Genomic DNA, 14872 nt, shown 5'->3' with positions numbered 1-14872 from the left:
TCAGTTCCACCTCGTATTGAAATGCTACACGATGTCACACTTGGATGGCGCCCGTTAAGGTAATTAAGTGTTGTCATGGTAACCTCTATCGTTCTAGTGATTCCAACTCTGGCAGCCACGCCCTATTTTTTAAACACCCCCTCCCTCTTCTTTGACCACATTACAATCCAACAAACCCCACCATCATGACTACCATGCGTGACCTCCACCATCATGACTACCATGCGTGACCTCTGTGCCCTCCGCCCCATAATCGGCCTGCGTGTAAAGTTTGCTGTCTTGTTATTAGGAGGAGGGAGGAGACGGCGAGGGGAGGGTGTCCTGTTACGCCCTCCCCTCGCCGTCTCTTCCCGCTCTCCTCCCTCCTTCCTCCTAGTCTGTCAACTCCGGCTCGGAAGGTGGATCAGCTCTTGTTGGAGTCCCAGGAGTTGGGTTAGGTAGAAAGAACGCTTTGGTTCTGTACCTGGAGTCTTCATCCAAGAGGGAGGGGACGCTCCTGAAAGGTGAGGATATTTCTAGATCAGTCTGACAAGAGGAGCATCCTACTAGTCTCCCTCATTCCCTCTACTTGTCCTTTTGCATGCATCATTTGTCTTGTATGCTGTAACTTCGCTTCAAGTTTCTGATGAGGCATATCGCCGGAATGTTTGCATTCTTCCACTGTGAACATCTGCTGCTGTCAGTGTGTGTGAAAGTGTGTGTCAGTGTCAGGGTGTGGTTGAGCAACGTGTTTACCATTTAAACTCACCATGCGTACACTTAACTATTTTTATTACTGCATGGCCCAGTTGTGAGATGTCAACTCTTAGTTTCTGGACAAGCGTCTTGGAAAATTCCTCAAGAGGAGGCTTGGAAATGGCCAATAAACACAATTATCCCGACACTCACCAAGCAGCTTTGTGCACACGCTTGATTGCTTGTCACACATACGCCTCACCGGCTCCAGAATTGCTGGATTTTGTGTCGGTAAAAGGTGAATTATTTGGCCGCGGGGGGTCTGCAGGTTCAAGAAGGTGGATGTCAGGGGGATGATTCACGTAGCTGTCAGGTTTACTGGCCGAGAATCTCACAGGACAACCACGCAGATGTTCGGGAAGTGTGTCGTCTTCTTTAGAAAACTGGAAAAGAGTGATAATGAGAGTGAGGATTTGGAACTAAATGCTTCCCAATAGGTTTCAAACTCCCTTCAAGGATTAAGGACCCAGGGTGTAACTTTATTAGCAAAGTTGGAACCGTATTTAGTCCCTGAAAGCCTCATGCAGAAAATCTTTAATAATAACAATAATTTGTAAATATTTATTGGTATTTTCCAAGGTTGTGATTTAGGTTGAAGTTAAAGGCTGAGGGGTGGAAGGTGTGACAACGTTAGCATTGTGGGAACCATTTTTCATTCATGAACAACTTGCTGACATCATTAATAAAACTGATAACTATTAAAGAACCCGGATAGCGTAATCTAACGCCAAGCCCTTCCTCCCAAAATAAAGAATCCTTTGAAAAAAATCCTGAATCCAAATGGAGATCCTGATCACCCCCAACATCTAATCACTGCAGGTTCCTTATCTAATTTCTGACATCTTCTAAAAGTTCCGTTAAAATCTACACTCACCTCCCAGGGGGTGATAGAGCGTAATTGGTCAAAAGCAGAGAATAATTTCGCCACGTCTACTATGTGTGTGACAATCATTGGTACTTTAACTTTTTAACTTAACGATTTTTCTATAGCAGAATTGAATAAGTAGAGCAAACCCTCCTGTCATTCATCCACAGTCATTGTCTCTGTGGGTGGAGGCGGGGGCCTCTATAGCATGGCATTTCCTTAAAGTTCAATGAAATCCGCCTTTAACGTTTTGAGACATGTTGCTAACTAACAGATGCAAAAAATTTTGTACATATATAAGTGGAATTTTCGGTGAGTTTTAATTTAAGTTGAAATAAACATTAGGTGTTGTTTTATAACGGTCTCTGAATGCTTCACTATGTTACCAAAAAATCACATAATTAAACAAAAATAAACACAAACAAAAATAATGACATGAAAATATAGCAATAACCTCCTCAGAACTAGCGTTCTCTGCTGTCGATGTTTTATTCTCAGTTTCATTTTTCCTTTTGGGGGGAAAAACATTCAAAATTGCTGTCAAGAAAAAAATTGCAAATAAAAGTTAAGGCATACAGTTCTAAAATGTGTTTGTACATATATATATATATATATATATGTATATATGTATATGTCTCCACACACACACACACACACACACAGTGGGGCAAACAAGTATTTAGTCAGCCACCGATTGTGCAAGTTCTCCCACTTAAAATGATGACAGAGGTCTGTAATTTTCATCATAGGTACACTTCAACTGTGAGAGACAGATTGTGAAAAAAAAATCCAGGAATTCACATTGTAGGAATTTTAAACAATTTATTTGTAAATTATAGTGGAAAATAAGTATTTGGTCAACCATTCAAAGCTCTCACTGATGGAAGGAGGTTTTGGCTCAAAATCTCACGATACATGGCCCCATTCATTCTTTCCTTAACACGGATCAATCGTCCTGTCCCCTTAGCAGAAAAAACAGCCCCAAAGTATGTGTGTACTTATGGTGTTCTTGGGATGCAACTCAGTATTCTTCTTCTTACAAACACGACGGGTTGAGTTTATACCAAAACATTTATTTTTTGGTTTCATCTGACCACATGACATTCTCCCAATCCTCTGCTGTATCATCCATGTATCCATTTTGGTATAAACTCAACTCGTCGTGTTTGGAGGAAGAAGAATACTGAGTTGCATCCCAAGAACACCACACCTACTGTGAAGCATGGGGGTGGAAACATCATGCTTTGGGGCTGTTTTTCTGCTAAGGGGACAGGACGATTGATCCGTGTCAAGGAAAGAATGAATGGGGCCATGTATCGTGAGATTTTGAGCCAAAACCTCCTTCTATCATTGAGAGCTTTGAATGGTTGACCAAATACTTATTTTCCACCATAATTTTCAAATAAATTGTTTAAAATTCCTACAATGTGAAATCCTGGATTTTTTTTCATATTCTGTCTCTCACAGTTGAAGTGTACCTATGATGAAAATTACAGACCTCAGTCATCATTTTAAGTGGGAGAACTTGCACAATCGGTGGCTGACTAAATACTTTTCTGCCCCACTGTATGTATATATATATGTATATATATAGCTCTCTTGCTACAACATATAAATCAATCAAGTCTTTAAGTCATACATTTCAAAGAGATTTTGTTTGAGCTTTGTGTAGTGGCATAGAAACTGCATTGATGTGCAGGTTGACCATAGTTTACAGTTTAGCATTATCAAGAAGAACGCGAATAGAGGGGCGTGGGAGTGGGAACAGTCAGATGTCTGATGGGTGTTATGTTGATGTTGCAGTGATGCAATGTTCAGAGCACAATTATTGAGGTGGTATATACTGATATCATCAGTATGGTAAAATGAAACTGTCTTAAGATGGTAGACACCCGGCTCACGTTCCCTATTAGTGGGTGAACAATCCAATGCTTGGTGAATTCTGCTTCACAATGATAGGACAAGCCATCAAAGGAAATGTATAGGTTGATATTTAAAATGTATTTTTCTGTTGTTGGACATTTGGGAGAAACTTTTGTAGCATTTCTGTATGGTTGTTCGTGATGGTTCGCCTAAATCTGCCTATAATCGAAATGTGGCAAATTTCATGCGTTATTAAACAGTTTTCTTTGCGGTTTTTTTTATGACAGCGGGGAGCTAATGAGTGTCAAAGTTCAAAAGCGGGACGCCCTATGATTGCATCAACATGCCTCAATGACCCCCAAGTGGTCTGTCTCATGGCTACGCACCACTTGGAGTCAAGGGGCCACACCCTGAGGACAAGGGCGTCCACTTCACAAGATTTTCCGAATGTGTCTTAGGGAGTTTGTGATCATTTGTGAAGTCAAAGGTTGACTGGTGTTGGACCGTTTCCTCCATTTTGGTTCAACCCAAAGGTGTTTTTCCACACCTAACTTATCCAAGCATACTTATGGACTGGAGTCATGTTTCGGTTGAAGTACAAAACTACGATTTAAAGCCTCCAGCCAAACCCTGACCGACGGACTGGTTAATTGATTGACAAAAGAGGCGTGTTTTGGTGTTTTTCCTGCGCACGAGGCCCTAAAAGTTTCATCACCTTCATGTATTTCAGCCATCAATGTTTCATTGCACATCCATAAGCCATGAGAGCAGAGATCCACCTGCTTGTAAAAACATATTTTATTGCTTCTGGCGTAAAGAGGCTTTTGCCTGACAGGAATTTACTTCCCCACAGGCTACCTGCCACCTATCAATAATGGAGCACCGCCTCTTGTCCTGTTACCAAGCTGAGGATGAATGTTTTTTAGTTCATCCATATTTAGGGCTAATGCTTGTGCAAGCAAACTGATCATTCAATGTCAAATATGTCACCATTTTGTACTATGATCCCGTTACATGGTCTGACATTTAAAAGGTAAGACCGCCGCACCACTAGGGGGCACTTGACTTGAAGCTTTTGTTTCTTAACTTTGTCGCTTCTAAGTGAAAAACACACGTACTTTACGTTTTGGTTAAAAAGACTTGCGTTCTTAAAATTGACGATGTTATAAAATGTCAAGCGCACCCTTTCGGTGTGGAAAGTAGTTCTCTAAAATTACAGTAAATGTTTATATTGAAAATAATAACATCCATTTCCAAAGAAATGTGTTTGATATAAATGTTAAAATTGTTTTTCAAGTTTTTTCCTGGTTTACTCGTGTAAATTGGAGTTGTTTCTTAGCCATTGCCTAGCGGGCCGCAGTGTAACTCAGTTGAAATACACTTTTCCACCACATGTGGCAGTACTCAAACAGAAGTCTGGAGCTTAAGTCATGGAAATGTTTCTTAGCGCAAGAAATATGACTAAAGTGGTGAAGCTGAATTTTCATTTGCACTTTAATTGTATTGACAGTTTAAGAAACATATTCGTTATTAATTTACTGTAATTATTTCAGCACAACATAATGGTTTATTTATTTTGTGTCATTTATTTATGAGTCCCTTCTTATGCAGAATATTTAATTTGTACTTATTTTTCTAATCAGGCTGACCTAGGCCTAAGGTAATAATTATTTTTTTGATTAACAAATGGACTTGTCCAGGGTGTACGCCGCCTTCCGCCTGATTGTAGCTGAGATAGGCTCCAGCGACCCCAAAGGAAAAAAGCGGTAGTAAATGGATGGATGGAAATGGCTTCATATCATTTGGCAATGTTTATCCTGTTAAACTGTAAATAGGTTAGATATAATTGTTGAATACAATTGAAATTAAGATTACTAATTTAATGTTAATATTTGAGTGGGCCCCAGGCCCCTTTTGTAAAGGAAAATTTGGGCCCTGAGGTCAAAAAGGTTATGAACCCCTGGCCTACATGATATGCTGCATCCCATTAGTTGTATTAATACACAATAAACTGAACATGAAAGAGTGGTAACGTGGGTATATGTGCTGGCATCCCACGGCCATAATAAACCAAAGAAGTTGCACGATGTGACAGGAAATCATCAACAGGATTGCGCCACATCTGCATTACCAATTTCCCACTAAACTCTGTAAAGGGCATGACTTCAGGCAAAAATTACTGAGCTTCCCGGTCCGATGGCACTAGCGCTAAAATTTTGCGACTTCCGTTCCCTACTCGATTGTAGCTCACCAAAGTACCTCCTGAAATAATCGACAACCACGCTTTAAGAGATTTAATTACTTTTATTCATTCACAATGTTCATTATCCAAATTTAAAGTTGCCCATTTCATTTTAGCTTTGACTCCGGCTGACATATTGGTACTGTCAATAAATAGACTTGCTTCTCACAAAAATAATTGAAGTGCGACATTTAAAAACATTTTTTTATAACTTGTAGTCCATACTTGCCAACCTTGAGACCTCCGATTTCGGGGGGTGGGGGGCGTGGTTAAGAAGAGAGTATCTTTACAGCCAATTCACTAACTTGAGTATTTCATATATATTTCATATATATATATATGAAATACCTTACTTTCAGTAAATTCTAGCTGTATATATTTTTTTTATTATATATATATAAATAAAAGATAGTTGAATTTCAGACGACACCTATCAAATACACAGTAATAAAAACACAGTTGTTCTACTAACTGTACTGTGCTTGCTGGTTACTAAAAAAAAAAAAAAACAACACTTACCTTTCATTATTTGAGTAACGTCACTTCCGAGTTTCCAGAAGATGGCGCCAGTATGTGCTTTGCCCTGCCGTCTCTCGCTGTCAGCTCTGTTCTTTTTTGTGTTGTTTGCGTCTATTTTCGTCTCTGTCAGCTCACTGCTTGTGTATGACCGGATTGACCGCCAAACACTGTTGGATCTTTGCCCCTTTCCCACAGATATGATCAACTTCAACGTTGGTTTTTCGACGTCCCAGTTAGCTTTTTCACCTGGCCGGATTCCTGCCTTCCTTTCCCGCCTCGTGGCTCCTCTCCCCCGCCACCTGCGGGCTGTGTGTCGGGCCCCACCTGGATTAGCTGCGCTCTTGGACGTGCTGACCCCAGCCAGGTCCGGTCTTGTGAACGCAAGATCTTTGACAAACTAAACGTTTATCCTGAAGGATTTCTTCACTTCCTCTGTGTAACGGAAACATGGCTGAGAGTCTGTAAATCCGCCCCTCTTAATGAACTTCTGCCTCCGCAGGGTTCCTACTTTAATTCTCCGTGGTCGTCCGGCCGAAAAGGAGGAGGATTAGCAGTCGTTTTTAAAAATGACTTTATATGCTTCGAACTGTGCATGTTTGAGCTGGAGGGTGCGTGGCCTCCAGCTCCAGCTGAATTTCAGGAGATTTTCGGGAGAAATTTCTTCCGGGAGGTATTCGGGAGAGATGCTGAATTTCGTAAGTCTACCGGAAAATCCGGGAGGGTTGGCAAGTATGTTGTAGTCGTAAAAATTGTTTAAGCACGAGAGAATGTCATATTTGCAGCACGGATCGAGCAACTGAGTAAATTGAGCAGTGTCATTGATCAAGTATGTAAGATAGAACTACACTTTGACCTGACGCTAACTCCGTGGTTTCCTTTGCCACACCAGGCGGTGCTGACCGGTTTTTGGCAGTCATGGGCCGGCCAGGTGGACCGGCCAACCCACTCCAGGTGTCGACCATGTTGCCGATCCTTTTGGTTGTGTTTCTGCTCTCCGGTGGAGTCTCCAGCCTTCCTCAGCCCCTGCCAAGAGTCTTCCTCTCCTTCGACGGTAAGTAGAAGATGTTTAAGCATGTTTTTTTTTGTGCTAATGAGTGTTTACTGCTGGATGCTTGTGTGAGTATTGATTATGGCCTGGGGTTCTTTCATTGGTTGAGTACACAAGTGTCCTTTGGGGGACTCCTCATGACTGATCCTAACCAGACATTAAAAGTTACTTTTACATCGTCACACACAGAAGGTGAGAGCTGAGCATAGAGACAGCACATGTTCTATTACATGTTCGTCTTTCCTCCATACTTTTGGTTATCATTTTATAGGAGACATAATATGATTTTTATTCTACGTCTAAAACATTTCATTGATGTCAACAACATGTAATGTTGGTGCTTTTGAAAGGCGGGTCTCATTAGAACCAAGTGAGCCCCCTCCTTCACCTTGTCAGCCACATTGTAGTTTTAGCGGTATACTTCTTTGTTATAATGAAGCTCTAATAAAAATAAACTGCTTCTTCTAGCTCCTTTTCAAACATGTTGAAAAGAGAAACTGGGAATTGTGATGTATCATGTAACTATAAATATTCAAAATAAACTGAAAGGGCAACTGCAATTTTTGGGGGAATTTTGCCTATTGTTCACAATCATTAGGTGAGACAAGAACATGCGTCTATTTTGGTGGGGGGGGTTTAAAGATGATAAAAACACTTGGAAGATGCGGCTAATTAATCAGAGTCACCGTTGCAGCCTTCAAAGTGTCACAGGTTGTCACACCGCAATGTGCCTTATTTTGAGTTTCTTCTTAATTTTCTGGGTGTAGTTGTAGTTCCTGTCTTGCACTCTTATTTTGTGGTTTTTCACTTCCTGTTTTTCCCTTTCCTGCAGCTTTACGCCTGCCCTCGAGCACTTTTCCCCCTAACCTGTTTTCTATTTGTTGTTAGCACTATTTAAGTTGAGCTTGTGACATCATTGGTTTGGTGGGACAATCTTAGCTATTCACTTGTGACTGTTGATGATTCTTTTGATGCTGAGCTCAAGTACGCACATACTTTGTGGACGCCGTCTGCTCCACATTCCTTGTTTGTTTTTTTCGGGGGGGTGCTGGAGTCTATCTCAGCTGCATTTAGGTGGAAGGCGGCGTACACCCTGGACAAGTCGCCACTTCTTCACAGGGCCAACACAGATAGACAGACAACATTCACACATTAGGGCCAATTTAGTGTTTCCAATCAGCACCGTATTTTTTTCACTATAATTCGCAGTTTTTTTCATAGTTTGGCCGGGGGTGCGACATATACTCCAGAGCGACTTATATGTGAAAGTATTAACACATTACCGTAAAATATCAAATATTATGATTTGTCATTCGCGGAAGAGACAAAGAAAATGTCAGCAATTGTCACACACACGTCATCAATCGTCACATACACGTCAACCAATAAGAATTCGGCGGGGGAGGGTCATGGCAGAAGTGCATTGTGGGTCATGGAATGCTAACTGCTACATGCTACTGCCTAAGCTAATAAAATGGATCACTTCATCGTTGCCGGTAACTTATAAAAACTGAGAAGGGCTGAACAAAAATGGCACCGAAAAGGAAATCATTTACTGCAGATTACAAGCTGGACGTAGTGAAATATGCAGCAGAAAACGACAAGAGGAAGCGGCGCATACCTTTGGAGTTGTTTAGATATAACATCAAGGAAGAAGAAGATTTCATCAGATTTATCGATTAGGAGTGACAGATTGTTTGGTAAACGTATAGCATGTTCTATATGTTATAGTTATTTGAATGACTCTTACCATAAAATGTTCCGTTAACATACCAGGCACCTTCTCAGTTGGTTATTTATACGTCATATAACGTACACTTATTCAGCCTGTTGTTCACTATTCTTTATTTATTTTAAATTGCCATTCAAATGTCTATTCTCGGTGTTGGAATTTTATCAAATACATTTCCCCCAAATACGCGACTTATAGTCCAGTGCAACATATATATGTTTTTTTTTTCTTTCTTTATCATGCATTTTCGGCTGGTGCGATGTATACTCCGGAGCGACTTATAATCGGAAAAATACGGTATATACATACATGTGTGTGTGTGTATATATATTTATATATTTATGAAATGTAGTAAAAGATACATTTATACCATTATGTAAAGTTGTAATATCGGGGATGGCGTGGTGCGGTTGGGAGAGTGGCCGTGCCAGCAACCTGAGGGTTCCTGGTTCAATCCCCACTTCCTACCAACCTTGTCATGTTCGTTGTGTCCTTGAGCAAGACACTTCACCCTTGCTCCTGATATGTCATGGTTAGGGCCTTGCATGGCAGCTCCCGCCATGTGTGTGCAAATATGTGTGTGTGAATGGGTGAATGTGAAACTAGTGTCAAAGCGCTTTGAGTACATTGAAGGTAGAAAAGCTCTATGCAAGTATAACCCATTTACCATTTAATATGTTCAATATCTACCGAATTCTGATCATATTAATCGATGCCGGAACTGATTGATTGATTGAAACTTTTATTATTAGATTGCACAGTACAGTACATATTCCGTACAATTGACCACTAAATGGTAACACCCGAATAAGTTTTTCAACTTGTTTAAGTCGGGGTCCACATTAATCAATTCATGCTAAACTGACATCTTCCGTGCATTGATTTGCAATTCCATAGCAACGCACTTCCTACTTCTGGCAAAAAATATGTGTTTTTACTTTTGGAATCTAACTTGAGTGTGTCTTCTAATCATGGCAGACTTGGTAACAAACAACAAACACAACTATTTTTGGACAAATGAGGGTTCAAAACCTTATCTTTTTGAAGCTGAATATACAGAGGATGAACTGCTGCTTCTAAAAACGAGCACGAAGAAGAGGGTAAAACGCTGGAGCAGACGTAAGCCGAGAGCGTGAGGCCAGCTTGACTCGAAGCTTCAAATGTGGAAGCTATTTTGGCATAAATGGTGTGCTTACACCAAATAAAACGAAAGAAAAAAAAAACCTCCCCAGCCAACTGGACCAAATGCACAACTGTCCATTGAGTGAGTCACATTTTAATATATGATACAGATCATTTTAATATCTGATACAGATTATGATACACACAACACGTCATGCGTGCTATTACCACTAGTCACGCGGTCTGGCTAGCTGTGTACAAAAAAAACACAGAATGTGGATTAATACTTTACAGATACTGAAATTTGATTATTCAAGTTTCTCAGTCAGTAAGATTAGTATCTCATCACCTTGTGTTGTGTATTACAAACTCAAACTCATTTCGTTTTGACACAGTTGCTAACTTATTTCTTTCCCAATCTAGATTTTACGGCTAATATTGTAGCATGCTGATGTGTTGTAATGTTACAAAAAGACGGTTTTTGAATGCATTTTTAAAATGATTTACAGGTACAATTGATTGCTTCCATTAGCTGCACTGCTAGCCACTAATTTTATCTTTGTGAAAACATTGGACACAGTGTGTTGTCAAGCTTATGAGATGCGATGCAAGTGTAAGCCACTGTCACACTATTGTTCTTTTTTTTTTTTTTTTTTTTTTTGTAAATGTCTAATGATAATGTCAATGACGGATTTTTAATCACTGCTATGCTGAAATTATAACTAATATTGATACTGTTGTTGATAATATTCATTTTTGTTTCACTACTTTTGGTTTGTTCTGTGTCGTGTTTGTGTCTCTCAATTGCTCTGTTTATTGCAGTTCTGAGTGTTGCTGGGTCAGGTTTGGTTTTGGAATTGGATTGTATTGTTATGGTATTGCTGTGTATTGTTTTGTTGGATTGATTAAAAAAAATTGATTTTTTAAAAACTGAGAATCGATTCTAAATCGCACAACGTGAGAATCGCAGTTCAAATTTGAATCGATTTTTTTTCCCACTCCCGTAGTATTTTTGTAAATTGCTCATTTTCCTCGACTTGTGCACTAAGATCATGTGTTGTTGTTTTCTTATATATGGAGCATAATCTACAAAGATACAAAGAATTGCAACATCTAGTGGACACATTTATAACAGCAGTTTCTTTCATTAAAAAATTTCGGCTCATTTTTATACTTAGCAAACTCATCCCCCGGGCCAGATGAAGCCTGTTCGCGGGCCGTATGTTCGACACACTTGCTTTAAACCATAAACCGTAAGTTAGAAGTATACGCTATTTTTTATTCGAAATGGCAACAGCAGAATACTTTAGCATCCAAGCGTACATGTACGATATATGTTTTGTTATAATGATAAAGGCGTTTAATAAAACCCTTAAAGATTCCCTTCTTTCTTGAGGAGAATAAACAGTAAGTTGGTGTATTACTTTTTCTGGCGACTTTCATTGATTCTAATCAGACAGGATTTACAGAAGTGCTGATTATTTCCACAACTTAGAACTTACATTGCGGAGGGGAAAAAGTCCTCCTCTTTCCAATACCGCATGAAAGTGTTTGGTTTTTAGTTTATTTGTCCAGCTTTCATGCTCGTTTTTACACCATTTACAAAAAATGCATTGGAAGCTAACTCCGTAGCTTGCAAGCTTGTGTGCGCTTTAGTTTCATGAGACCCTTGTTTTGTTAACGCAGGCAGGATGGAGCAGTACTTTTACGCAAACGTTTGGGAGAAAGAGTCTGTTGGAGTAAAAAGTGCTTCTTGTGTTCTTAACCGGTTATTTTTTTCTCCATTATGAGCACAGAGAAGCTAGCCGTAATCTCGTAAGACCCTCGAGTGCCGTGTATGTCACTCAACTGACCAATGTGACGTCATAGTGAAGCTTGATGATCGGACATTTTTAGGTCAATTTTTTAATGCTTGGCAATCAATCAACACCCCCTTTGCGATGGGCCGGTAGCTCGCGATCCATGTAAATCAGGGATCACCAACGTGGTGCCCGCGGGCACCAGGTAGCCCGTGAGGACCAGATGAGTAGCCCGCTGGCCTGTTCTAAAAATAGCTGAAATAGCAGCACTTACCAGTGAGCTGCCTCTATTTTTTTAATTTTATTTATTTACTAGCAAGCTGGTCTCGCTTTGCTCGACATTTTTAATTCTAAGAGAGACAAAACTCAAATTAGAATTTGAAAATCCAAGAAAATATTTTAAAGACTTGGTCTTCACTTGTTTAAATAAATAAAAAACAATTTTTACTTTGCTTCTTATAACTTTCAGAAAGACAATTTTAGAGAAAAAATACAACCATAAAAATGTTTTTAGGATTTTTAAACACATATACCTTTTTACCTTTTAAATTCTTCTTCTTTCCTGACAATCTAAATCAATGTTGAAGTAAATTTTTTTTTTTTATTGTAAAGAATAATAAATACATTTCAATTTAATTCTTCATTTTAGCTTCTGTTTTCTCGACAAAGAATATTTGTGAAATATTTCTTCAAACTTATTATGATTAAAATTCAAAAAACATTTCTGGCAAATCTAGAAAACCTTTAGAATCAAATTTAAATCTTGTTTCAAAGTCTTTAGAATTGATTTTAAAATATTTGTTCTGGAAAATCTAGATGAAATAATGATTTGTCTTTGTTATAAATATAGCTTTGTCCAATTTGTTATATATTCTAACAAAATGCAGATTGGATTTCAACCTATTTAAAATAATCTTTAAAAAATTACTAATGATGTTCCATAAATTATTTCAATTTTTTCAAAAAGACTCGAATTAGCTAGTTTTTCCACTTCTTTTTTTCGGTCATATTTTGAATTTTAAAGAGTCGAAGTTGAAGATAAACTATGTTTCAAAATGTGATTTTAATTTTTTTCCTGTTTTCTCCTCTTTTAAACCGTTCAATTAAGTGTTTTTTTCATCATTTACTCTCGACAAAAAACCTTCCGTAAAAGGAAAAAAAATGTACAACGGAATGACAGACAGAAATAACCTTTTTATATATATATATATATATATATATATATATATATATATATATATATATATATATATAAATGGTAAATTGAGCAAATTGGCTATTTCTTGCAATTTATTTAAGTGTGTATTAAACTGGTAGTCCTTGGCATTAATCAGTACCCAAGACGTAGCTCATGGTTTTAAAAAGGTTGGTGACCCCTGACGTAAATGGTGCGCGCCTTCTTGTTTGATGCGCACCAGTGTTCGACTGATCGCACCAGAGTTCTTTTAAACGGAAGCAAACCAGACAAGTGTTTTTGAAAGTCCGGCCCAACTCGATGCGTGCGAGCGGTCGTGTCTTTCAGCGTTGTTTACCCTTGGCCCGCTCCTCGTTAAACTTTAATAGCAGACCTCTTGTTTTATTCAATTTGTGTGCATATTTGAAATGAAGGACCTCTTTTGGTGTGCTGGCGTCTTGTTTTCCGGGATTGTTTGCTCCCCCATGCGTCATAGCAAAAACAGTGCGATGCCTAATAGGGAACACACGTTAGCCTGACTAATCGGATTTATCCCGCGGTCCAGCGTGCCAGCACTGTGCCGCTGCAAGTTTTGCGTCTCCGATTGCGTGCTGCAAAGTTTGCTAACGCAAGCTTGGCTTGGTTCTGAGATCGCTGTACGGTAGCGCGATGGTTTAATTCCAACAACATGTGTGCTGCACAAATAAACTCGTATCAAGTGCCTCTGTATACGATTAGCATCTCAGTGTGCGGCCATGGAGCTAGAAACGCTAAGCTAAAGATAACAGTTAACAACTCCCAGCATTTGGCGGCTCCGCGTTTGATTATTTGGGTTAGCTGTAGTGTGTGTGTTTTTTTTTTTTCGCTGTTGATTATGCGGTTTTAATTGTGGCCTGGCAGCGACGCAAAGGGAAGCTTTGAGCAAGCAGAGCGAGGCGAGGGAGAGAGAGAGGAATGTCGGAGGCAGCAACTTCGCGGCGGGGGGACCCGAGACCGCTCCTAGTCCCTTGAACCGGCCTCAACCCTAGAGTGGATGTCAACCGTCCGGTAGGATATTTCAGAGGCTGTAGAACCTGGGCTCTGTATTTATTTAGTTTTTGATTTTTTTTCGTGACTTCAAGCCTATAATAACTCACATCATCTTGAAGGACTAATCATTCTGGGCCACCCAGCCAGCAGGTGCTAATGAGCAACCTTCCTCTTGTTCCGCTTTGGGACAGCCGTCTTCCTGGCTCGTCTTCATTCATGACTCCAGCTGCTTTGGACCGGCTCCAGAACTCTTTACTTTCAGTCCCGCTTTAAGAAGTTAGGAGCATTTTATTTGAACCCCATTGTGTAGCTTCCAGAGTCAAAACAAGCCAAATAATAGCCTTGAAAAACCTTACTGTAAATACTTTTAATTAATTACACATGAAAAGCGCCTTTCAGGGGACAATATTAGACTTCGACTTAGACAAACTTTAATGATCCACAATGGAAATTGTTCAACACAGTAGCTCAGTTACAATGATGGAAAGTGTAAGAATGGAAAGGAAAATGCAGGTATAAATAGACTCAATATAGCAATATAAAATATAACATATATGTGAATATATACTTAATATGTGTATAGTATATTATATATACAGATATGTCTATAACATATATTAAGTTAAAGTACCAATAATTGTCACACACACACACTAAGTGTAGCAAAATTATTCTCTGCATTTGACCCATCACCCTTGATCACCCCCTGGGAGGTGAGGGGAGCAGTGGGCAGCAGCTATGCCG

At 39.4% G+C, this 14872-nt stretch overlaps 1 protein-coding gene across 1 annotated transcript in view; it reads left to right on the top strand.

The window, feature by feature from the left end:
- Positions 1–365: 365 nt before the first annotated feature.
- sema3c (sema domain, immunoglobulin domain (Ig), short basic domain, secreted, (semaphorin) 3C) overlaps positions 366–14872 on the top strand; it is a 105847-nt gene continuing 91340 nt past the window's right edge. The window contains exons 1-2 of the mRNA XM_061911991.1: positions 366–503; positions 7114–7275. Of these exons, the coding sequence (XP_061767975.1) occupies positions 7140–7275 (136 nt within the window). The 5' untranslated portion in view covers positions 366–503; positions 7114–7139. The remainder of the gene's footprint in view (positions 504–7113; positions 7276–14872) is intronic.

Source organism: Nerophis ophidion, linkage group LG10 (assembly GCF_033978795.1).
Source record: "Nerophis ophidion isolate RoL-2023_Sa linkage group LG10, RoL_Noph_v1.0, whole genome shotgun sequence".
Classification (NCBI taxonomy): Eukaryota; Metazoa; Chordata; class Actinopteri; order Syngnathiformes; family Syngnathidae; genus Nerophis; species Nerophis ophidion.
This window is presented reverse-complemented; position numbering and strand designations above follow the sequence as displayed.